General features: G+C 38.8%; 2 protein-coding genes and 1 pseudogene across 2 annotated transcripts; 1 reads left to right on the top strand and 2 right to left on the bottom strand.

The window, feature by feature from the left end:
* Nucleotides 1-1,743: 1,743 nt before the first annotated feature.
* Nucleotides 1,744-2,858, bottom strand: LOC148724431 (tetratricopeptide repeat protein 28-like; annotated as a pseudogene).
* Nucleotides 2,859-8,338: 5,480 nt separating this feature from the next.
* On the top strand, nt 8,339-12,702 carry LOC111325823 (tetratricopeptide repeat protein 28-like). Its single transcript, XM_022929738.2, has 2 exons — nt 8,339-8,457; nt 9,914-12,702. Exon 2 carries the CDS (start codon nt 9,927-9,929, stop codon nt 12,552-12,554), a length of 2,628 nt encoding a protein of 875 aa, XP_022785473.2. The 5' UTR covers nt 8,339-8,457; nt 9,914-9,926; the 3' UTR covers nt 12,555-12,702.
* Nucleotides 12,703-15,183: 2,481 nt separating this feature from the next.
* LOC111325843 (cytochrome b5 reductase 4) lies at nt 15,184-25,791 on the bottom strand. Its single transcript, XM_022929759.2, has 16 exons — nt 25,353-25,791; nt 23,905-24,005; nt 23,243-23,342; nt 22,777-22,851; nt 22,223-22,271; nt 21,562-21,619; nt 20,872-20,968; nt 20,513-20,542; nt 19,725-19,850; nt 18,715-18,855; nt 18,419-18,568; nt 17,850-17,942; nt 17,368-17,428; nt 16,875-16,964; nt 15,899-16,072; nt 15,184-15,442 (listed from the first exon to the last, which is right to left on the bottom strand). Exons 1-16 carry the CDS (start codon nt 25,591-25,593, stop codon nt 15,388-15,390), a joined length of 1,641 nt encoding a protein of 546 aa, XP_022785494.2. The 5' UTR covers nt 25,594-25,791; the 3' UTR covers nt 15,184-15,387.
* Nucleotides 25,792-25,794: the final 3 nt, after the last annotated feature.

Below are 25,794 nucleotides of genomic sequence, written 5' to 3'. Positions count from 1 at the left end.
ATAAAATATCCATGTACAATTTTACGGGAGAGTAAGACTAGGGGTCGTTGCAAGCGTTGGGTTTCTAATGGAGTGGCATTGGTATTTTATTTCGTTCAAATATCATTCCTTGGTTATGTTCCGCGACAGTTCCAATATCATAGACACGTGACCTTTACGACATGAAAACAGACTGCATCATGGACTATCATTTGCACAGAAGGAGTAAATCATGTGAACAAAGAAAGAAGTGCGTTACCACGGTCTCCCTCGAGCTTCTCCTAACAAATAACCTTTCTTTTTTCGATTGAAATCAATGACTCATTCCAATTAATTGCTTTAGTCTGATTGAAAGGGCCGCGTTTTAGTCATCGTTAGCGGAAGTTCTAAAAATATTTAACTTCCGGTCACTCTATTAACGAGCACACGTGTCTTTGTTTCATAGAGAGCCAGTTGATATTCATCTTATAGAACTGTCAACAATGAAAAAAGCTTTCACCTACTCTCTCATCTAGACTATTCTCTTCATTCTGCATTTGCAGAATTTTTTCATGTTCTATTTTTCCACCAGAAAATTTCATTTCTTGATGTCTGCTTTCGAACAAGAAATGAATGAATGAATGAATGAAAACTTTATTCAAGTGTCAATGTATTTAGCTTTACAGGTGTAAAAACTAATTGGGGACACTACTTAATTACTTAACCTACAGAAGTTTAAAGATAAATTTATTAGTTATTTACACATTTAGAGTAAAATTTCAGATATAAAACTGGAGCCTTATTTACATACCAATAATACTTTTAGATCGCTAAAAATTATACAGAATGATAAAATCTTATTTTAAGAGCAGATTTCACAGTCCACGCAGGTGTCTTTTAACAATTCGGCCAGGTTTCGTTCCTTTATGCTTTGTCTAAAATCGTTGAAAGATGTTTTCTCCCGATCACTGACGCTTAACTTCCTCCATAAGTACGGTCCGAAGCAACGAAGTGAGTGTTTGCCGTAACGGGACGTTCTGACCCTCGGGACATTAAAATCAGCGTTCCTAAGCTCATAGCCTTTATAGGTAGACTGGAATATTTCTGTAATATAGAGTGGCATTAATCCGTTTTAACTTTAAACATGAGTGTAGCTATGCTTTGTAATCTCCTTTCATATAGAGTTGATAGGGAGGCTCTGTTTAATAAAGTACTGTACGTGTCCACCTTAGATTTAAAAATTGCTCACAGTGCTCGTTCTCGAATACGTTCGAGCTTACGTCTATCGGCAGTTTTTCAGAAATGCCACACAATGTCACAAAACGTCAGATGCGGTAAAATAGCAGATTTGTAGAGTTGAAGTTTGGCTGAGTAGGGAATAAGGTTGCTTAGCCTCATTAGCACTCCTACTTTCGGGCTTGTTTTCTTATAGATGGCACTTATGTGTTCGCTGAATGATAGATTCCTTTCCTTATGTTCAATTCGCTTTCCTAGGGTCGTTTCTCGATCCGTTTTTTTCTGAATGGAACGATTTCGTCAAGAAATTCATTCGCGTATTTCCAAAATACTACTTTGAAAGTTACGTTTATGCTATTATGAAATAATTTTAAATTGTTTTGCTCTGGATTGCGATGCAACTACTACAGGTATACAAATCAGTTCTTTAGCAATGACTATCAAACTTTGCAAAAGTCGACTGATAACCGGAACAAAAGTCATTTTCTCATCAGAAGTTACATTTAATATTAGAAAAAGTGGTACATTTCTCTCTCCCGTGTTCTCGTCTTACTGCACCGGACTTGAAAAAAAGTTCTTACAAGTTCAGATTAACGTCATCTCCAATGAGAACAAATGGTGCCCATTCCGTCACAGTGTACCTCGCCGACTTAGATTCTCTCATCCACTTCATGGTCTGGTGAAGAGCTTCCCTGGCGCTTATTTTATCACTCTTCAGCTGTCCGTAGATACGAATCATGAACTCCTTCTTGGCTTTGTCATCTACGGCCCACAGGGAAACCATGCAGCACCGAACGCGCTCCGGAAGCAATAAAAGCTCGAGCGATCCCCACAACTCCTTCGGCTTTCATGATCTTTCCTTTAGCACTGTGACAACAGCTGAGCACAACCAGCTTGGCCCGGATTCGGACATTGCCGACGTCTGAGATGGTCAGTATGTAATTCTCCTTCATTGGGATTTTAGGGGAGGATGGGTTGGGTGCACAAGCAATCTCTCCTCTTTCCGCATCGCCATGGGCGGCGAGGTGTATCAAACGCACATCACTTATTCGTCGAAGCACCTCTTCCTTCATGGCTTGCTCACCCAACAAAGGCTCCACCTCTAGAAGATCAGCGATTTCTTTAGCCTCCTGCCTCGCTGCTTTCAATTGCCATAATGGTGTGACATGGCTGACTTGTGGATCACTAACAATCAGCGCTCCAGTCTAGCTGTGATAATTCTCTGGGGAGTCGAGGATAAGCTTGAGTGTTGACAACGAAGGAATGATTCGAATGCTGCACGAGTCAGATAGGTACTTTTCAGAATCGTCCTGAAATGCGGCAAAGGGAACCATGACAATAGATCCGTTGGGAGCAAGTACAACCTCTCGGTCTTGAATACCATTAGCAAACAGAGCTATATGTGTGTTGTACAGTTGATTTGGTAAGTTTTAAGCTTCAAGTTCCTCGTCGTCTGAGTCTTCAAAGGGACGTTTCTCTCTGACTTTGACGTTCTGGTTACCATTAACAGCAGACTGATTTTCGCACAAGGCTAACAACGGACGGTCCTCACAGTTGATGCTTTGACTACACGAAAGTGACCTGAGAGAAGCCTCGAGGAGACAATCAACTTCGGCTTCTTCTTGATAGATCACCTCCAGTTTCGGACAATGTTCATTTTCCATTATCCAGCAGACGCTCCTTTTGACAGCAGAGCCAAAATATACTATCATTTGACTCTTCTTCAAACTACCCATAAGGCTACTGAGTTCCGTTTCACTAGCTGAACTTGGCCTTTTCGTGCAGCTACAATTTCTTTGCCAACAGTCCTGTCAATACACGGGCACGGCCTTGCTGTGCTGTACACAAAGCCTCGTTGAACTTACCAAGAGCATATAACAAAAAGTAACGATGCTGATGAATTATGACGTTGACTTCTATTTCTCCAACAGAAAGTTTGGATTCATCATCTAGAGGCTCAAGATTGTTTCGTAACCTTTGATACTCTCAGCCAGGATGTCGCATGCTTGTTCAAAGTGGTCGTATCCACTAATATAGGTACGTAGGCGGCCAAGGGGCGCATGCTTCTTTTCGTAGCAACTTCTCTTTATTGTAATATCTTCTTTACATACTCAGTAGCTTTTCCCGGCTGACCAAGGAGTAAATGAAGGTGACAGAGTTCGACGTAGATGTCGTCCTTGCAGCATAAGGTCTGTTATACTGACTTGTCTTCTTCACAGGTTTCGAGGGCTTTGTGCAAACACTTCATGGCTTCATCAAACTGTTTAAGTACAACAAGAACAGTAACGAGCCTGATGTAAACCCATATTCTTGCATAAGGCAATATTGCACTGAACTGCACTAAGTTCTCGTAATATTCCCTTGCCTCTTCGCATCTACTATCAACCCAATAAGCGTCCCCTAAAGCCTGGAGGCTCTAGCTTTCCATTTAATGTCTGCAATTTGTTCGCTTATTAGAAGAGCCTCTTCCAGTTTCTCAAACGCTTTATTTTTCTTGCCAGGTGAAAGCACTTTAAGTGCCAGTGCGATTAGGCATTCAAACTCTTTCCATCTGCAACCACCCTTGTGACTCGTTTGAATTGATTTCTATAGAAACTCTGCTTCCTCATCCATCTGACCAACATCAATATTTGTCATCGCAAGCGGGTAATAAGCAGTTGCTTCTGTCTCTGTATCGCCGGATTCCTTGGTAACTTGAAGCATTTCCTTGAGACATTCAGTATTTCGGTCATGTTGGTTACGGCCAAAAGCCAAACATATACTAAATATCTGATGACATAATACTTCCATCTTTTTGCAGTCAGTTTTCTGCTTTTAGCAAGAGCAAGTTCAGCGTATATCTTTGATTCATTGTACTTACCCAAGTGTAAGTTGATGACAGTGATGGAAAGAAATGCTGATATAGTCCTGTAATCCAATTCCTTTCGTGTTTTAAAATTCCTCCAGGCTTTTGATAAATTAAATTCCTGTCTAAGTTCTAACAGCGTCACCAACTCTTTGTAGAAATTTAAAGCTGCACGTCGACGTTTGGTGTTTTCTAGAAAGCGTGCCACTAACGTAGTAATCTCCAGAGCTTCCACGACAGCTACTTTTTCCACGATTAATGACGGGCTGAGTGAATAAAATAAAGCTCTCTTAAGGGACACTATGATTAGACATCTCTACGCCAAGTCGCAAAATATGGACACGAATAATAGATAATCAGCTAAGAGGAGGCAAGCACTCGCTTTCGCCTGCCTGAAAAAAGCACATTTGATAATCGAACAACTCTACAAAGATCCACAGCTGTTTCGAGAAAGGTTGTAAGGAAAAAGGAGAAAAACTGAACGCACTAATTTTGGGAGGTAATCAAGGTATCTGGTAATCAATTAATGTAAAATGAAATTAGTTAATTAATTAATTAATTAATCCAACCCGCGATGCCTTGTTCTCATAGTGACAATTTTCTCAGATTCCTTTGAAATGTTGAGGTCAAGTAAGGACAGAGAGCTTAAAACTACCCACAATGCCTTTCGGGTTGTCACGTGAACGTGATATTTTTTTCCGACAACCCTCCTCGAATTAGCTGTAAATCAACATTAGAGAAACGGATTTTTTTAGGGGCTGGATACCACTCAAGCGGAATATCTTCATATATCAAGAAGTTAACAAACGAAATATTCGGCAATGTAGACAATCATCAAGAACTGACCGTAAAGAACAAATGTGTATTCAGAAGTTTGCGTATATAACTAGTAACACGTTACCGACAGTAGTCACAGAAACAAGAAGGAACATGTCACTAAAATTAACGCCAATACGTAATTAACGAAGAAAAGCAGGCATTTCATGACAGCGCCCCTCTTGGTTTTATATCAACAATTAAAATTCTCCCCAGTAAGGACAACTGTACGTAGTTTCAATACGACATTGACTGACTTGAATACTTTAGAAAACAAAATAATTTTCGAAACCACTTGCAGCTGTCTATATGACATAGATTTTGATTTATATCTTGAGATTTTCGTTCATTTCAAAGAGAATCCATCAGAGAACAAAGCGTAGAGTCCCGTAGGTAATCTCTTGTTTACTCCTTTTTATTTTTCTTGTAACAAAATAACGTTTATTGACTGAAATAAAGAAATCATGCGCGAGGCTCTGATGACAAAATATTACCACTCCCGCCTCAGTTTGCTTTCTCAAGTGCATGCAGGAAGTAATCTTGATTTTAATCTTGATCATGAAAGATTGACTTTACAAGCAAAAACCGTCACGCAGAAACCTCTACACTGAAGCAACTTTAGAATCTTCCTTTGCTTTTTTACATCCTTTTCATAAATTGATCTATCATTCGGCAAATAAATGCGCGTAGTTTTTTTTCTGCAAAGAGTACTTCTTTTGTTCGTTCATCCTCTGCTAAGTCAAGAAATGAATACCTGACTCCGTATTAGTTATGCTTCTTTCCATATAAAATTTTACGGCAGAGTGAGACTAGGGGTCGTTGGAAACGTTGGGGCTTCTAATGGACATGGCCGTGGCATTTGATTTTGTTCAAACATCACTCCTTGTTTATGTTCCGCAACAGTTTCAATATCAGTAGACACGTGACCTTCTGCGCATGTCTGAAATTTTTCTTAAGTCGCGTGCGCACGCTTTTCCGTGAAAAATCAAGAATACTTCCTGCACGCACCTGAGAAAGCGAACTGAGACGAAAGTGGAAAAATTTTATCATCAGAGCCTCGCCCAAGACTTCCTTATATCAGATGGTAAGCGGTATTTTGTTAAAAGAAAAAAAGGAGAAAACAAGAGACTACCAACGAGACTATACGCTTTGTTTTCAGATGGTTCTCTTTGAAAGGAAAGAAGACTTTAAGATATAAATCGCAATGTACGTCATGCATCTCGCCAGATGCTAACGGTTTCGAAAATTATTTCGTTTTCCAAAGTATTAAACTCAGTCAATGTCTTATGGCAACTAAAGGTGTTCTTTTGATGGTGAGTATTTTCAACGCTGATTTAAAGCTAAGAAGGGTGCTGTCATGAAATGCCTGTTTACCTTAGTGAATCTTGTGCTGGCGTTAATTTAAGTGATATTCCTTCTTATTTCTGTGACTACTGTTGTTGATATGTTATAAGTTATCTGATTGGGCGTATATATACAGAATTTTGTTCCTTAAATCAGCTCTTGATGCTTGTCTAAATCGCTGAAGATTTGGTTTGCTCGCTTCTTTATATTTGAAGATGTATCGCTTAAGTGCTTGGTCAAGAATTTAGCTCGATTTAGATTTAGATTTGTTGGGGGGATTCGTGGCTTAAAATTATGGCCATTACCTATGTGAGGATCGTTGGATACATTACTTAACAAGCCTTGACCGCTTACATTCAGATTGCTATGAAAAGGACTCGTTCTCGTTTCAGTTGAACTCTTTATTTTTTTTTTCATAAATAGATCAAGGTATCGAGGTTTGAAATAGTTTGACGATAAAATTCCGTAAACCATTTTTGTGAAAATCAGTCTCGGAACATCCTTGATTTCTTCATGACTCTGCGATCGATTGCGGAGTAAGACCCTCTAGGATGGCCATAAAATCGTTCCCAACGTTCGAGTCTTAAACAGACACCGAGGACTGTTTAACTCGACTTTTGCAATGTTCGATAACCATTGCTAAAGAACTGTTTTGGATACTGATGTAGTTATACAGCGGCACAAAGCAAGTTGAGATTATTTCGAAGCAGGATTAAACTTAACTTTTAAAATGGTATTTTGGAAATACGCAAAAGAATCTATTGTCTTTCTTGTAAACAATATTTTGATGAAATTGCTCTATGGTAGAGTCCCAAGAGCTACGGCTTTATATGCAAATTATGCCTCAATGCTGTGACAAATCTAAGAGCGTGTTCAAGAGTAAACCGGGCAGGGGGCAATAAACCTCAAATCACCGATTTGGCTCAAACCTGGAACAAATGCACCTTGGCTCAAACCTGGAACAAATATCATGAGTTAACAAGTGTATGAAAATAATAGGTCCAAACATTTAATTCCCTGGGAGATATAGGGTCACCCTTGGAAAACCCCAATTTCCTGCCATTTTTGCCTAATTAATTAGCTAACTTTGCATTGCTGTTGTGACAAACTGAAAATCCATCTGCAATTTAAATCAACTGGGTTTTACTCTATATCTATCAGACTTCAAGAAAATTGAATATTTTTAACTTTTCATCTCATTTCTTGCTTTACCTCACACTTTTTCTGGTCTTGACAAAGTCCAAAAATTAGGGTACTTCAAAGCTCATAATCTCCGATGATCAACCACTTCTGATCATTATTCTTATATGCGCAGTGAAAGCCATCACTGAACTTCCAAAATCGGTAATAAAATTGTTGGGAAATTTATTTCATAACCCGCGCTGACGTGAAGTTTACATCTACCTCCCGCCTTTTAGTCTCTATCATCAAAATTCCGTACACCACATCTTTGTCTTTTTAACATGAAATAACTTGAAATTTACAAGAAATTTCCCAGAGAGTTTCGTTTAAACATGAACGAGGTGAGAATCTTTGAATAGCGCAAGTTGAGCCCTTTTTAAGAACTCATTCCAATTAATTGCTTTAGTTTGATTGAAAGCGCCGCGTATTGGTTATCATTTGCGGAAGTTCTATACACAACTAACTTCCGGTCACTCTATTAAGGACATCCACCGTTTTCCACTGGTCTCATTCACAGCACGCGCGTCTTTGTTTGATACAGAGCTAAAGTGTATCTATCTGGCAGAACCGTCACAGAGGAACAAAGTTTTCACCTACTCTCTCTTCTCGACTATTCTTTTCATTCTGCACTTGCTACTCTTAAGGAATTTTTCATGTTCTATTTTTCCACCAACAAGAAATTCCTTTCCTTATGTTAATTTCGTTTTCGTAGGGTCGATTCTCGATCTGCTTTTTCTTGAGTCTGTATCTACTATTTCATGTAATGACTCGTGCGTACTTCACTTTTCATTTACCGATTTGTATTTCACGATGCCTCTGGTCAGCGGATTCACTTATTGAGCTGGTATGATGTAGCTAGTGTAATAGTCTAATCTCGTGTTTTCAACCGCTCGGCCGTGTAAGAACTGGGTAGGAGAGTGGTAATAGTCATATATCTTTATTTAGGTTGACAGAGATCGACAACGCCTTCCGGACGAATGTTTTGCTTTATACTCGGTTTTGTCGCTGGATGATAGATTAATTTGTGAAAGGATATACATAGCAAAGGAAGATTCTAAAGTTGCTTCAGTTTAGAGGTTTGTGTGTAACGGTTCTTGCTTGTAAGGTCAATCTTTTATGATCAAGGTTAAAATCAAGATTACTTCCTGCATGCACCTGAGAAAGTGAACTGAGACGGATGTGGAAAAATTTTATCATCAGAGCCTTGCGTAAGACTTCCTTACTCCAGACGACAAGCGGTATTCTATTAAAAGAAAAAAAAAGGGGAAAACAAGAGATTACCTACGAGACTGTATGCTTTGTTTTCAGATGGATTTTCTTTGAAAAGAATGGGAACTTTGAGATATAAATCAAAATGTACGTCATGCATGTCGACAGATCCTAACGGTTTCGAAACCTCGAAAATTATTTCGTTTTCCAAAGTATTCAACTCAATGTCTCATTGTAACTAAAGTTGTTCTTGATAGTGTGTAATTTCAATGTTGATATAAAACTAAGAAGGTTGTTGCCATGAATTTCCTGCTTACCTTCGTGAATCTTGTAATAGCGTTAATTTTAGCGGTATTCCTTCTTATTTCTATGACTACTGTTGATGACATGTTATTGATTATCTGATTGGGCGTATATATACAAACGTTTGTTTATTACGATCAGCTCTTGATGCTTGTCTACATCGCTGAAGATTTGGATTGCTAGCTTCTCGATATTTGAAGACGCATTCCTCAAGTCGTTGGTCAAGGATTTAGCATGGCTCGATTTCGATGGGGGGGACTCTAAGTTTACAATTATGGCCATTGCATATGTTAAAGTGGTTGGATACACTGATCCTAGTGAGCCTCGACCGCTTCTATTCAGGGTGCTATAGAAAAAACTTATTTTCGTTTCAGTCGAACTATTTTTTCCATAAATAAATCAGAGGAGCGAGGTTTAAAATAATGTTAGGATGAAATTTCTTAAACCAATTTTTGTGGATATTGGTCTCGGAACAGCTTAGATTTCTTCTTGATTTCGCGATTTCGATTTTGGAGCAAGGCCCTTTAGGACGATCAGAAAGTCATTCCCAGCTCACGAGTCTCAGCAGACATCCAAAACAATTTGGTGATTTACAGCTGTTTTGAGAAAAGTTGTCTATAAGTGCACAAGTCCTTCAGTTCACAGTTTGTTGTCTTCCTTGACCTCAGGTTTTTAATGAAATCTGAGATAACGTCACAGTAAGGACAAGGCATTGCCGGTTTGATAAATTTATTTATTTCATTATTTTTTATTAAAATTCATTGACTATGAGATATCCAGATAACCTCACGTGATTGACAGGTTCATTTTTGTTCTTTAGTCTGACAATCTTTGACGAACCAGTCGTAGAAGTTGTTTGATATGCACGATTATCAAACGTCCGTCACTCAAGCAAGCGGAAGCTAGTGCTTGTCTCTGCTTGGCTGATTGATAATTACGCGTGTCCATATAGTGCAAGTTGTCATGGAGATGGGTAATCATAAGGTTTCTTATAAGGGTTTTCAATTTATTCAATTGTAGCCCGGCGTTAATCATGGAAAAAGTAGAAGCTGTGGAGATTACAACGGAAGCTGTGGAGGTTACAACGGAAGCTGTGGAGATTACAACGGAAGCTGTGGAGATTACAACGGAAGCTGTGGAGATTCCAACGGAAGCTGTGGAGATTACAACGGAAGCTGTGGAGATTACAACGTCAGTAGCAAGTTTCCTAGAAAACACGCATCGTCCACTTGCAGCTTTGAAATTCTTCAAAGAGTCGTTGACGCTGTTAGAACTCATCGAACAGGAAATTAATTCATGTAAAGCCTCGGTGAATCTTGAAACTCAGAGGGCATTAAATAAAAGGACTATATTTGTACTTCTTTCCATCGCTGACACCAACCTGACTTTGGAGAGGTACAAAGAGTCAAAGATACATGCTGAACTTGCTCTTGCTAAAAGCAGAAAAATTGGCTGCAAAGAGACCGAGGGCGAATGTCAACGAACGCTTGGTTTGTGTTTGGTTTTTGACCGAAGTCAACATGACCAAAGTATTGAATATTTCAAGGAAATGCTTGAAGCTACCAAGGAATCCGGCGATGCAGAGACAGAAGCAATTGCCTATCATCTGCTTGCTATGAGGCATATGAATGTTGGTGAGTTGGAAGAGGCAGCAAGGTTTCTAGAGAAATCAATTCAAACGAGTCGCAAAAGTCGTTTCAAGAAAATAGAGTTTGAAAGCCTAATTACCTTGGCACATGTGTTTTTCCGAGACCATGAAGAAAAAGCTTTGAGGAAACTGACGGAAGCTCTTCAAATCTGCGATGAAATTGAAAGTGATGAAAAGAAAGCCAAAGCGCTCGTATCTTTAGGAGACTTGTTCATGTTTCAAGAGAGGTACGAAGAATCAAAGGAATGTTTCGAGAAAGCAATGCAACTCCATACAAAAGTGCCTTACTTTGGATTGTCGGTTTATTTAAGGCTCGGTATTGTTCTTAGAATACTTGAACAATTTGACGAAGCTATAAAGTGTTTACACAGAGGTCTTGACATTTGTGGAAAAAACAATTTAGAAGACCACTACTTAGACTATAAGGACCTCATTTACTCCCAACTGTGTCATCTACACTTACTCCTTCGTGAGCCGGATAAGGCTAATGAGTATGTAACGAAAATATTAACGGGAAGTTGGCACGAATACAAGTATGACTGTTTGGGTTTGCTAGGTGTCTGTATTGGTAAATACGGGCACTTTGAACAGGCATGCGATATCCTGGCTGAGAGTATCAAAGGTTATGAACACAATCGTGACCTTTTTAATGACGAGGCCAAACTTTCTTTCGAGGAATCCATAGTCGACGGCCAGATGTACAGTCATCGCTGCACATTCCTGGTTGCTCTTGGAAAGTTCGCAGAGGCTTTGTGTACAGCAGAGCGAGGCCGTGCTTATGTATTGACACAACTGTTGGCAAAGAGATATGGCATTCAAGAAAAGCCCAACTTCAGTGAAACTGACCTCAATGGCCTTATGGGCAGTTTGGCAAAGAGGCAAATCTTACTATTTGTTGGCTCTGGTTTAAAATATGAATTCCTGTGGATAATGACCAATGAAAAAGGCCTGAATTTTAAGGAGATGTCTGGAGAAAAAGCCAAAATTGATTGCCTCCTTAAAGCTTATATTAGGTCACTTTTCTGTGGCCGAAGTGTTAACTGTGAGGACCGTTCGTTGTCAGCCTTATATGACATTCATTCTCCTGCCGATGGTGCCCAGCACGACAGAATCAGGGAGAAACGTCTCTTTCAAGACTCGGACGTCGAAGAACTCGAAGCTGAAAACCTACCAAATCAACTGTACAACTCACTTATCGCTCCAATTGCTGATCGTATTCAAGGCCGGGAGGTCGTGCTTGCTCCTGAGGGATCTATGGTCATGGTTCCCTTTGTCGCATTGCAGGAAGATTCTGGAAAGTACTTGTCTGACTCCTGCAGCATTCGCATCATTCCTTCTTTGTCAACACTCAAGCTTATCCTCGACTCATCACAGAATTATCACAGCCAGACCGGAGCGCTAATCGTTGGGGATCCACAAGTCAGTCATGTGACACGTCTTGAGCAATTGAAAGCAGCGAGGCAGGAGGCTAAAGAAGTCGCTGCTCTTCTGGAGGTGGAGCCTTTGCTTGGTAAGCAAGCCACGAAGGAAGAGGTGCTGCGACGAATAACTGATGTGTGTCTGATACACATCGCCGCCCATGGTGATGCCGAAAGAGGAGAGATCGCCTGTGCACCCAACCCATCCTCCCCTCAAGAGCCAAGTAAAGAGGACTACATGCTGACCATGGGAGACATCGCCAATGTTCGAATCCGGGCCAAGCTGGTTGTACTCAGTTGTTGTCACAGTGCTAAAGGAAAGATCATGCAAGCGGAGGGAGTTGTGGGGATCGCTCGAGCTTTCATTGCTTCCGGAGCTCGTTCAGTGTTGGTTTCCCTGTGGGCCGTGGATGACAAAGCCACAAAGGAGTTCATGATTCGTTTCTACGGACATCTAAAGTGTGATAAAATGAGTGCCAGTGAAGCTCTTCACCACACCATGAAGTGGATGAGAGAATCTAAGACGGCGAGGTACACTGTGAGGGAATGGGCACCATTTGTTCTGATTGGAGACAACGTCAATCTGGACCTGTAAGAACCTTTGTTTCAGCTCACGTGCAACAAAACGACAAATTAAGAGAAGATAGAACTGCGTTACGTTCCTTTTACTACTTCGTACTTCCTAATGATTACACAATTCTTTTAGCTATCGGTAGAAGACGTTTGCAAGGTTCTATGGGATTGCTTTATTCCGTGTCAAGTCGGACTAGCTTTCCTCAAACTGTTCGCATATTGTAGGATGACGATGTAATCATTCCGTTACTAAGAACAAAGCGATTTGAGATAATTTCCTGTCAATATTTCATGGACTCATTACATGTACTTTCTCGTTATCGTTTTTCAGTCATCTGATCACTTTTTGATTCAGTTTCAATCATTTTGTTGAGCGAATTGCCTAGATATATAGACTGGGCAGCGAACGGACGGAATTTATGTTTTTTTTCTCTGCTGACTGCTTATAGCGGTTACTCGATGTACACAAAGGCGAGTCTCAGACTAAGTCCAATTTAAGTCGTGATTTTTGGGTTGAACTCTTGCTGATTTAGCATTTAGGACATTTTTATTTGGAAGTGACAAGCCTGTGTCAAAAATCTGAAGCAGCCGCATTACTGTTCTGATAAAGGTTGTTGTGGACCTACGATAATCATATTCAGTACCTTTCATTTTTTTAAAACAAAAACTTTGTTCGACATAACACATGGTAGAGTTACTGCTCTCATTTGTAACTCGCATTGGCAAAGGTAGCAGATTTCAAGCAATATAACAAGGTCAAAGTTAACAGAATTATATAATACGCTTTTTTTCTTGATGTACGAAAAAATTCAATTTTCTAGTAGATATACGTAAAATTTTAACTTTGACAAGTTTTACAGGGCCGTTTTTGGGCTTTTCTTATGATAAAAAGTTACTTTTCTTTAACCCTTTTTCTTTGTTTATTGACCTTTGTCTTTCTCTGCATGAATACATGGCGGAATCAATGTTGGTGTCCCTCAAATTGCATAATTTCCCAATTAAGGAAATTAAGTCATTGTTTCCCACGTAGACAGATATCAGGAAGATAATACCAAATATCCCCTTCCTACCCCTCTCTCCTTACAATCAGACTCCAACTAACGGCCGTCATAGTGTGGTGAAGCACGGATATACTTTGGGTAAAGGGTAGAGGCATGGTTGAATGTTAATTAATCAGACTCAGTGAACGGTCTTCAATCCGTGATGTTGCTTTGCCTTGTGAACATCTGAGACCAAACTCCAAGCCAGGGAGTATTTTTAATTCACATCCTTCAAGGTTACTCGTCTCCCTTGTGTGACATCACAAAGACCGACTGCAAATGTGAAAGAGGTTACTCTGGGTTGGTGCATGACTTTCCCAATCCTCGATATCTCAAAGTGTACCATAAAAGACTCTGTACTTTTGGCCTTCGACCGAAAGATTTATTTTATCAATAGCTGGTTAAGTTTCCACAGAGCTTATCTATTAACAGAATAATTCGCCAACGGTATGTCAACATATTTACAATTTTCTTCAATAATTTAGGTTTCGTGTGGTCAAACAGGTTTTTTTTCATGTCCATTGTGGAATCAGTAATTCTTTATGATTCATCATTATGGACACCGACTATACGGCTCGAAATCAAACGCGACGAATGGTTTGCGCCGTGCAATATCCAATAAAGAGGTAATTTGGATATATCAACAAAGTTGAAGTGGTAAATTGGCCACCGTAACGATTACAAAAGCTGACGTTTCGAGCGTTAGCCCTTCGTCGGAGCGAATCGCGACGAATCGAAACGTCAGCTTTTGTAATCGTTACGGTGGCCAATTTACCACTTCGACTTTGTCGATATAACCAAATTATTTCGTTACCCCCACCGACGCAGTCCCAAACAGTTTCTTTAGAAACTATCAGCCTTTATCCAATAAAGAAGAGCTGTATGAAAATATCCCAGACAGATTGACACCCAAACTAGTGCGAAGGACAAGATACGCCGGGCCATAATATCGAAGCACAAGCGAGCTCTTGTTTGGATGCAATGTTGACGCACTGCCATACTGGGCTACGACGAATGACCCTACTGGCCAAAGTCGAATGTCGGAAAGTTATCGATAATCTTAGAAACATACCATGAATGATTGGAATGTCTGGAAAGGCAGAGAGGGTTTGATCCGCGGTATCCGCCCGATAAGGAGGGGACTGGGTAGACAAACCATCACAAATGATCAAGCTTTTATTCAACTGGGAACGCATGTATTGCTCACGAGGTTTCGAAACTCCAGGACTTAAAGGAATTCCTATTTAATAGTACTTACAAATGTAACGTGGGGGTTTGTAATGAATGTTCCATTATAATATACTGATCACCAGTCTTTCAAAAAGAGAATGTTTTGCTACAGCAATTCCAAAACGTTTAATGTTGGTCCACAGCTTTGGCTTACTTCTCAGCTCTAAGGGTGCGATAGAGAATTAAGATGATTGAGTGGCACGTAAAGCTTAAAGGGGACGACGGGATTGCGGCTTTTATCCCATCTTTTATCGTTCGTCGTTACCTAATGCACCATGCCATTCTCGTGTTTGCGCCATATTCCTGCTATCAGAGCACGATCATTGCCACTAGCCCAAACGTTTCAGGCATCCCCTTCGGACGAGAAAACGTTGTGGGCGCTTGAAGGCCATCAGTCTTTATTTAAGAACCATAGCGCCCGGAGCAGTAGTATATGTGCATTTTCGCGTCAAAGTAATTCAAATATGAATAAGTGTTATATTCAAGGTGCATATTGCACGTTATGACTTGAGTGGCGGGTGGATTAGATGTGTCGTATTGCCTGGTGTGAATTAGTCAATTCTGTCAACCTACACGAAGTATTTATCAAGCCAGGAATGCATGAATCATCCTTCCGGTGTAACTGAGATCTTTTAGCATACTAAAATCAAAAGGAAAAAAAGAAACCCTATCAATAAGTTAGAAAAGTGAAACATTCAAACTGGATTGTGTGAAAATGGAAACAAACTTAACAGAATGATGAAAACTTAAAACCGTCGCAAAGTTTTGTAAAATACTGCTGCATTTAACCAAGCAAACTTACAGCCATTTGTACCTTTTCTTAAGGCTGTAGTCTGGTTTTCCGAAAGCCGATAACCTTCAGCAACCTTCATCGATTAAAGAACTTATTCTACTATATGTCTACGCTGACTTATCGACTACTGCCAGATTAACCCTGACTACCACAGCGAAACAGCCAAATCAAAACAAGAATTTTCCCCAAATCAAATTTTTAAAGAGACCGACTTTCTTTTGGAAGCTTCACTACTTCTTACTATTTCTACATGTCATTGAGCAGGAAAAAAATGCATTTACCTAACGTCCATCAAAACCTTACCTGACAATATGGTGTGTGAAAGCGTCTGGGCCACACACGCCTATAAATAGCTCCCGTTCAGTGTCTGCACTGGGGGGAGGGGGTAAGATTTCTAACAACATCTCCATAGAAACACGACCCTCGTAACCTTCCCACTCGGGGGTGGTTTGGGTTACAGTGTAAAACACTTGAAATCTGCAAGAGGTGTTAAAAAATCGAGACAGATTTGACAAATAAAGACACTAAGCGAACATTTACCTTACATCGGAGCATGAAATCACCATTACATGTTGCTACTTGGTTAAAAGCCTATCATTCCTTCTTATCGCTGTAAATCTCCGACTGCGCCTACCATTAGACTTATTCTGACCGCAGGCTAACAATGTTGTGCCTATCAGAGATCACATAAAATCCTCGGGGGGGTTACATCGTTTCTCTTTGGGCAAAGTCACATGACTTTTACTGGGACAACTACTTACTAATCCTTAGTTCTGAGGGCCACTGGTTTGTCAGTGTAAGTTGTTATGTGCACACCCTCTTTAAATAAAGCTGACTTACTTACTTACTTACTAAATGAAGTGAATGAGGGCTGTGGGAGAAATAGGCCATTTCCGAATTACACTTGGCCTCTTTTTGAAAACGAGGCCTAGGCTCAACAATGCTTGTGAAAATGAATTAAATTTGCATGTGAATGAAAACGTATTACAGTATAAAAAGGACGTGCACCAAGATCCACTTTTAAAAAGAGGCTAAAGGTAATTTGGAAATGGGTTGTTGGACTGCGTACGTTTTCACAACGAAGGGAACTAACGCGGAAATCAGCTGCATGTGGCTTACGGATTAGAAAAGAGAGCACACTCGTAACACATTGTACAGTGCGCCTGAACCAACCGACCACCACAGGGAAACGGTGTCTGTAATAAGGTACAATGTGCCTTCAAGGTTGAGTTCATAAAGTGCAGCGTTATCGTTTACTTACATGACAAAAACTTCTCACCTTGGGCTGGCAATATCGGAGAGTTCGTCTAACTGCTGTTTCCATAAGATGTCTTTTTCCTGACGATTTGCGAACAAGAGTTTGACAGATCTGTAGTGGACAGGCACATGAAGATCAGAACCTTGTTTTTTAGCAGCCGAGAGTTCTCCTTAGAACTTAGCAGTAAAAAATTCTTCGTGGTCCGTCTTTGTGAGTCTCCGACGCCAAAGGAGCTAATCACCATGCAGTGGCGGCGGAGCGTTTTGAAACGTGGGGGGGGGGGGGGGCAGGGGGAAAGGGGGAAGGGCTCCTTCTAACTATAAACAATTTCCTCAATCTAGAAATAACGCCACGAGATGCAGAGCCGGGCGTAACTCCATAAGATACTTGTATAAAGAATGTTATTGTTCACGCAGGTTGTCATAAGATTAATATCATTTAACTTAAAGATTCTAACTCATTCAAAACTATAATTTCGATGTAAAAGAAGCAAATGACGGTGCATGTCGCTTACTTTTCAACAGATGAATTCTCCAACACTGTTCGCCGAATGAGTCGAATCATTGGTGTAAAACCTGCGCAAAAGTATAAATCTGACCTTTCGTCCTCAAAAAACATATCAAGTGTTGATTCATGTAAATAAATGAGTTTCGCTAGGTTTACAAGGACAAGGCTTGCTGTATTGTGGAAAATAAGACTGAATAATTTAAAAATCAGTCTAACAAATAACCGAGTGGTGACTGACTGACTAATTGACCGACTGACTGGCTGGCTCGCTGGCTGCCGGACTGACTAACTGACTAACTTACTGACTGAATGAATGACCGACTGTAAGACTAATTGACGCACTGACTGCATGAATGACTGACTGACTGAAGGGCTGACTGATTGACTGACTGGCTGAAAGACAGGCTGAATAACTGATTCACCGACTGACTATCTGACCGCCTGGCTGACTGTGGATCTATCAGCATTGAATTGGTGGCATTGACAAACCTGTCCCAGCAGCAATCAGAAAAATTTCCTTTGCCTCGTTCAGACGAGTATCTTTAAAATCGCCAGAATATTCAGCAATTTGAAGAGTATCGCCTGAAAAATATGATCGTAAGCAAAATATGAATGTAAACGAATATGTGAAAATTTGCCGTCGTTTGAAGAAATCGTAGAATACTGAACTTTCTTCGATAATTTTTTTTTGCAATGACGGCTAACGAATCAAGATCAAATAAAAAAAAATATTTTAACACTGGCAATGGTGAATGTACCTTGAAAAAGGTCAGTGCCCCTTAATGCTAAGTGAGACAAGGAAAACTTGGAAATTAAGGAGCCATACAGATGTACCAGTTTGTCATTATCACTGCAGTACCAGTACTAATGATGTACCAGTTTGTCATTATCAATGCAGATTTTCTCCAACTGAGAAACATTCGAAAAATATCCCTGTTCATTTTATTTTCCTTACGGTTCTGCTACAGTTTTAAAGACATCAATTTTGATTAAAAACCCACGAGGCAACAAACTACCAAACACTGACATCAGAGAGTGTTGGCAATCATGGAACTTACCAGCCACAACAGGATTTAAAGTTGGTGTAAGTGTTCCTTCAGGATAAAGTTTAATCATAAGGTAAAACCGTCTGCCATCAAATTCTCGCTCTGACGGATCGACTTGTAGCGAGGGCAATACGACTGTGTATGGGCGGCTGATCTGCATTCCTGCGGTATCAGAAATTCAGTGGGAGCTTAAAGGAGGCTTACAAGTGTTATAAAAATCTTTTCCATTAATTACTCATTTGATTGTTCGTATGAGGAGCACACGATTAATATCAAGCATAATAATCCTTTACAGTTCCAAAACGAACCTTCAACATCTCTGGTCAAGTGTATGTGACGTCCAACCGGTATTCTCATAATGACACCATTCGGAAACTCACAGCAAAACAGTTTACAGTTGTGTGTTACTGAATCCACGGAGATAACCCGGCAATCCCATAACCTGGAATCTAAAAGATGAAACAGAGGAAGATTTTTGCAAGGCCCTACAGCATTGCCTAATCCCTCTGTCATGCCGGACTTCTATCTTTCATAGCACTGTTCGCACATTGTGGGATAATGATGTATTTATCGCGTAACTCAGTAGATTAAAAATTAATAAATTTTTTGGAATGATCTAAATGTTGTAACAGAATCTTGGGTCGTAAAATAACAATGTGGATTTTAATTGTGATGGGATACTTGTAATAAATATATAAATTTGATTGTTGGTTCAACGTAATTTCAAAACACATGTAGATGTCGTGCGAGTTACTTGGTATTTTTCCGAGCCCCGTAGTGAGAGGGAAAATACAAAAGTAATCAGAAAATAATCCTAAATTGCTTTCTACTGAGTTACGCGATCACTACATCCTTATCCCACACTATGCAAACAATTGTACGTATTTTATGGTCAGTCCAAGTGCAACTGAAGAGACAAAGAGGTTAGTTGGATATTTAATTGTCATTCCCGTATTATTTCGTTTACTAGCATGTCGCTTTAAGTTTTCGAAAAACTTCCTACGACCATATCTGAGCATTGAACAGATCAAACGACAAAAGTAACTCAAACACAGTGACTTCAAGTCTGCTTTATGGCCAACAGAAAAATCCAATGTGCTTCGAAGTTTGTTGCTGAAAAAGTCATGCCTTCAAAAAGAAAAAAAAAACAAAAGGTTGAATCATTCAGCGTGGCTATTTTGTAGCTTCAGCATTCCGTCCGTACTTTTGTACTGTTGTTTGTTTGAAGGCATATTTTCCGTGTTTCGTCGCCTAATACGGTAAAATGGCGTACTATAAATACATGCAGATGTAAGTGTTTTTTCACTGTTTTCCATACCTCTCTCCTTGTGCAACTTGAAAGAGTTATTTCCCGGCAAACCTTGTCCTAACTCAGTCCATTGCACCCCGGCCACTTCTTTGGTCAAAAGAATATCAATTTTGCCACTTTCCCCGGACAAACGTACTATAAAAAATCATGTAACAGTATAAAAGGAAAATCAGTCAATAGACCTTGCGTGCCACCAGTTTTCTAAATTGTACAGTTACTATGGTATCGGTAGACGTGTGAACATGTATGTGGTTGTTTAAAGTTTTCTCAGGATGGTATGTAAATATTTCAGCATGCACAAGATTATTTGTTACAGGTAAATTTAGACTCCAGATTAGTAGAGTATCTGGTTTCCTAAATCCACTTGATAATGTGAACTGGCCGTTGTAAAGAAATTCTAAATCTGATGTTTTGAGTATCAGGCTTTGGTTGCGATATAATAAGTAATAGTATAATTTCAAAGCTGAGCAAAGAGTTTCCAGCAATCTGATTGGTCGAGCGGTTCCTTCTATGACGCTATATAAACCGCTCGACGCGGTTTACATAAAATGTTAAAATAAAATGTTAAGAAATGTTACTAAAAATTTTTAATTAATGTTATGATTTTAGAAATTTCTCTGTTGGTCAGCTCTGAAATTATACTAATTAAAAGCAATTATTCGCCTCAGGTTTGGTGAATATTGTCAAATAATCCCCTCGCCTTCGTCTCAGGGATTATTCAACGATATTCACCTCGCCTTCGGCGAATAATTGTTAAATACATGAGAAATGTTATAAGACAGTGATAAACTACATACCTTGTTGATGAGATATGAGATTGCTGAACGCTGCAAGAAGAGATGAGATACATATCAATTAGTTTTTCCTTAACTCTTTAACTTCCACCACTGATTAAAACATATAACCTCTATACACATCTATAATATCCATACATTATCCAGCAAACAGGTAATGAGAATCCTCAAACTTATCAGGTAGAAGTTTTTATCTCGATCTGAAACCAAATTCTTGTAACTAACTTACAAGGAAATATGTTGCAGCTCGAGTGGAGAGTTAAAGGAGGAAAAAAAAAATGGAGTAAAATTAATTTTAAGAAGGGAATTAAGATAAAGAAACAAATGTTAGGAATTCACATGAAAATGAACAATAAACTAACCTAAATGAATTCGAAAACTTTTTTCTCCTAAGAGGAATATTGCATCAAACTCTTTTCCTCCCTTCAGTTCTAATATGACATCTTCAACTTGTACATCCTATAAGATACAGGTACATGTGAATTGTCAAAGTTATTGAGGTCCACATCGGATAAAAATTGTGGTATTCAAAATTTTATTTCACTAAGCAGTTGTTGATTTTTCCATACATCGGTACGCTGGGTAATTCACAGAGATTAGAGAAAAAAAAGGCATGTATGAAGTCTGGAGGGCACAAAAGAGGCAGCCAAGAGCAACTCTCTGTGCTCTCCAAACTTCCCATGCAAGAACTTCATATCTTGCTTTTTAAATTCACAGCCCACACAGAAATTAAGTGTTTGAGAATATATCCCTCTGTCGCGTTTAAAACAGGTGTGACTCCACTGCAAAATACCATCAATTTTACTGCAATCATCAAGAACAATTTGGAACAAAGTAAAACAAAAATCACTCTGATGAAGGGATAACGCTCGTAACGTCAGCTTTTGAACTCTTTACGGTTGCCAATTAACATTAGCAACTTAGTTGATAAAACCAAATTACCTTGTAACCCCCACCAATGCAGCACCACAGTTTCTTTTAGGTAGAAGCTTACCCCTTCATTAAAAAAAATTATAGTCATATTCAAATATTAACGATATTTCATAACAAACCTTTTTTCTTGTAAACACTGATATTGTTATTATTTTTTCATTTTGATACCAGTCATAGCTGCAACAAAAAAAAGTATAAAGATTGTAAATCTCTGGTCAACTCAGGCTTTATTCATGACCTGAGTTTCTTAAGCCTAGCAGAAAACTCAAGCCATCAGTCAGCCCTAACTGACTGCATTTTGTAAAATACAAGGTGAAATTTAATAAACTTGAATCAAAAAGAGAAAAGGAAGGTCCTGGTGGATGGTTTTAAATTATCCACTCGTGGAGGAGAGAAAGCACTGGAGACAACATAAATTTGTGACACTCTTCAGGGTATGTTTGAAAATAACTGACACATCTACCCAAATTTTTGGAACATTTCTGGACATCCTTGCTCATGATCTGATATTCTGCAATATCTTATACATATATTTTTAACATTCATTTCTTTTGTAAAAAGCTTTTATCTTGATTCATCCCGTATATAGTTTTGATCTACTGTAACTGCAGTGTCCCTAATTAGCAGCAATGCTAAATCTTTGTAGACACATTAATAAAGTTATGTTGTTGTTGTTGTTGTTGTTGTTGTTGCAGCAGTACTCTAGAGATAAAAGTCTTAGGCCTTTGAGTCCTAAAAAAAGATAACTCAACTAAGGATGTACATAAGGAAATTACTTACCGAGGGTCTTGAGACTTTTGTGGGGGAACAGGAACTGCAAATCCATCAACTAGAATTAAATATCAAATTAGCCAATCATAAAAAAAAAAAATAAAAAAAAAAAAAAAAAAAAAAAAAAAAAATTCAAACAACAGAACTGGCTGGAATTAAAAAAAAAAAAACTGGATCTGGAATATATTTTGCACCCAGAGATACAGGCAACAATCCATAAGGTGGGTGGTTTGCCATCAGTCAACCTTAATTAAGAAGCATGCTCCATAGTGCCAGACAAGAAAGAACCTGTGGATAGCTTTATAATAACAGTTCAATCAAAGTAACCTAAATCATAGGCAACTTACATCTTAGGTGAACTTGAACCAGTTGTGATTTCTACAGGATTTGTGCAATACATTTTCAGAGGGTTTTTTTTCCATTCTCTGATTTCATCCTACTTTCAAAATTACTTCGGAACCTTTTTTAAATCAAGTTTCTGGGAATCAGCTGAAAGCATTATGAATTACAATGATATGGACAGGAGAGGAATCTAAGTGAAAAACATTTAACAGGAAGTCTACCTTGTGCACTTGGGACAAACAAACTGTTATGAGACCGCAGCGATCCCGATGAGACATTAAGGGAGTTCCCTGATCCTTATAATAGATAAATAAAAGGAACAAAGTAGACATTAATTAAAAGTATCAAAAAATCAATTATAATTTTATTACATATCAAAAGTATGAGTAATTTCTAAAGGAAATCTACGTCTTCCCTTTAAAAGTACAGAGTGTTTGTAGCACAACCAAAATACAAGTGTATGATATACATCTATGACTGAGTACCAAGTACATGTAGGAATAACTTAAGCTTTTTTAAGCAGTATTAGTCCGTATGAAGATTCTGAGGGCTTCTAATGAAAAAGTAGCAAAGCTGTTAATGAAGAGATGATAACCCATTGATAATGCTAGGCCATTATTCCCTGCTCATGCTGCTTTGTCAGACTATATGGATCCTTGAACTCTCAGTCTAACATGGCACACATACCTGTTCTTGAAGGCTTTGCCTTTTTAACCACATTGCTTCTTTTTAAAGGGCCGATGAAACACTTTTCTAACATTGATTCAGCATTCACCCATTTATGTGTCTGAAATGAGAAAAGTTGAGTAACGTAAACATAATATGCACAGAGGATAAAGTTGATGTTATGCGAAAATTTTAGTAGGGGTAAATAACATTACTCTACGCTATCAAAGTTTTAACCAATTGGGTTTAAATCAACAGGATCAAATCTGCTCTGAAAGCAATCTTTAGTGGAATTTGAACTTACTTTTGCAAATAGAAAAAGAGAGATAGTAAGTTTTGAGCTCTGTAAATGAATGTACAGAGATACGTTTTTTGTCCTGAACTTACTGTTTACCATTAACCATCAATACTTTAACATTATTGATTCAAAATGCATGTGATTCATTATGTTCTCTATACATTTTCCACCATGACGAAAAGGAGAATTTGTTCAACAATCAAGAGCTTGTTTAGTTGGTGATTGTTTTCTCTATTTAATGTGTGATTCAGGGGTGAAATTGCAAGGAGAAATTAAAATAATGTTGACCACTCTTAGGAATCAAAGAAAAAACAAGCTCCATACTGTTCTTCTAATTCCATTTGAGAACAAGGGACTCTTGGGGGGGAGGGCTTAGGGTACTCACCTCATCAAAAAGATCAGTAGCATCCCTTCCGACCCCTCTCATGATCTCTGGAATTCCTCCAGGATGGTACTCTAAATAAGGAGTCATATTGTATACTCTACCTGTGTTATGTAAAAAAGCATTCAGAGTTGTTATAATCAAAGGAAATACAATCGTGTCTTTTCATCTTAAGTCACAATTGTAGGGCAAAGGAAAATTTTGAGTGCTTATGAAACATCAAACCTCAGATGTTCCGATTCTACCTTGTGAGGCTCTATGAGTGAGATGCTGAATATCTTACTTATCATGCTACATTGTTACTGACTGAAATATCAAATAACTGACCATTGATCAGTATCAATAAGTTTATCTGTGGGAATCATAAAATGTAGCATCTTGCATCTAAGTTTCTGGTGAGGCGCTACTTTTATAGTAGGAAATGTGGCAGGGTGTAATTATTTGAGATATAAAGCATGCAAAAAGTTAGAATTATGCAAAGGAGTCATTCAGTGATAATTAATTGAAAGCAAACTTATGAAAATGTGTTTTACAATTATTGCACCACTATTATTGCCCACCCAGTTCCGGTTTAATAATTCTCCTAATGTGTTTTAAACACAAAGGATCAACGTCAAATTTATTAATAAAAAACAGTTTATAAAGGGAATAAGTTTCTAGTAAAAGAAACTGTAACGTTCATCAGTGGGGGGGTATTATAAGATTGTTTGGTTTTATCAACTGAGGTGTTTTTAGCCATTTGTCAGAATAAAAGAGTGTTTCTCACTGACAAAGGTTTAATGCTTGAAACATCAGCTTCAAAAACTCTCTACAGTGCCAATTTACATTATCAAATCAGTTGAAAATCCAGGATGTCTTTAAAGAAACTGATTGGCATTTTATTTACATAGTCGTTTGTTGTCTTCTTAAAATTTCAAAACCTATCGAGATGTCCTCTTATAAAGGAAATTCTATAAACAATGAAAACGTGATCCCTCAATGTTTTTTACATGGAAAAGTTCAAGAACAAATCTACAGATCATTCTTAATAGCTGAGTAGATAATTTCTTTTGAAGTCGCCACAAAAATAGACATTGCATACTGACAATAACCTTTATAAGACAACAGTATGTTGTAATGTGAATGACATGTTGTCACAAAACCACTTGATCGTTGAACCACAGTTGGTAGTAACCCATTAACAGGAGTTAATTTTTGTCCACTTCGTTGCTGAGGTCTGCAGATTCGAATCGTGACACAGATCTGGCTTAAAAACTTTTCGTGACCGCACAATCGCAATTTCTTAAATGCGACTAAACAGAAATAAACAATACACAGATTTAAACACGAAGATTCGTCTTCTTGATGTAAGCTAGTCGAGGTTATCATTTATCTCCAAGCTCTTTACGTGTCTGTAAGAGATTAAAAGCCAGGGAGTAGAAAAAAGGAAAGCAAATATCAAAACATTTTACCTCTGATACTGATCCACGCATCTTGCTCTTTATTATGTTTGCTCAATTCTTCCTCGGTAACAGCTTGCACAAGTCCGCCGGTTCCAGCTAAGTCTTGTCCACTTTTCCCAAGCCTGATCCAGTCCATAAGACTTCTCCCCGGCTTAAGTGGTACAACTTTGGCTCTGATGTTTAACGAGCCTGATGATTTCGCCCTTTGGGGCGAATTTTCCGCCGGGAAGTTTATCTTCGGAGCCGTCATGGCGGCTTGGTTGTTGTCGTTTTCGTCATCACGTGTTTGTGCGTTGCGGTCAGCCGCTGGTTTTGCTACGTTCGACGACGAACAACCCAGTTTGGCGATTTGTAGAATCTTTCAAACCACAAGTAGTCTTACTTAAAAGAAACTGATAACGAAGTCTTGCTTTACAAGGCCCCTGACCACACCAGCTCAGGTTATCGTCAG

This window comes from Stylophora pistillata, chromosome 8 (assembly GCF_964205215.1).
Source record: "Stylophora pistillata chromosome 8, jaStyPist1.2, whole genome shotgun sequence".
In the NCBI taxonomy this organism is placed as follows: domain Eukaryota; kingdom Metazoa; phylum Cnidaria; class Anthozoa; order Scleractinia; family Pocilloporidae; genus Stylophora; species Stylophora pistillata.
The sequence above is the reverse complement of the archived record's forward strand: the minus strand, read 5'-3'. Positions and strand labels throughout refer to the sequence as shown.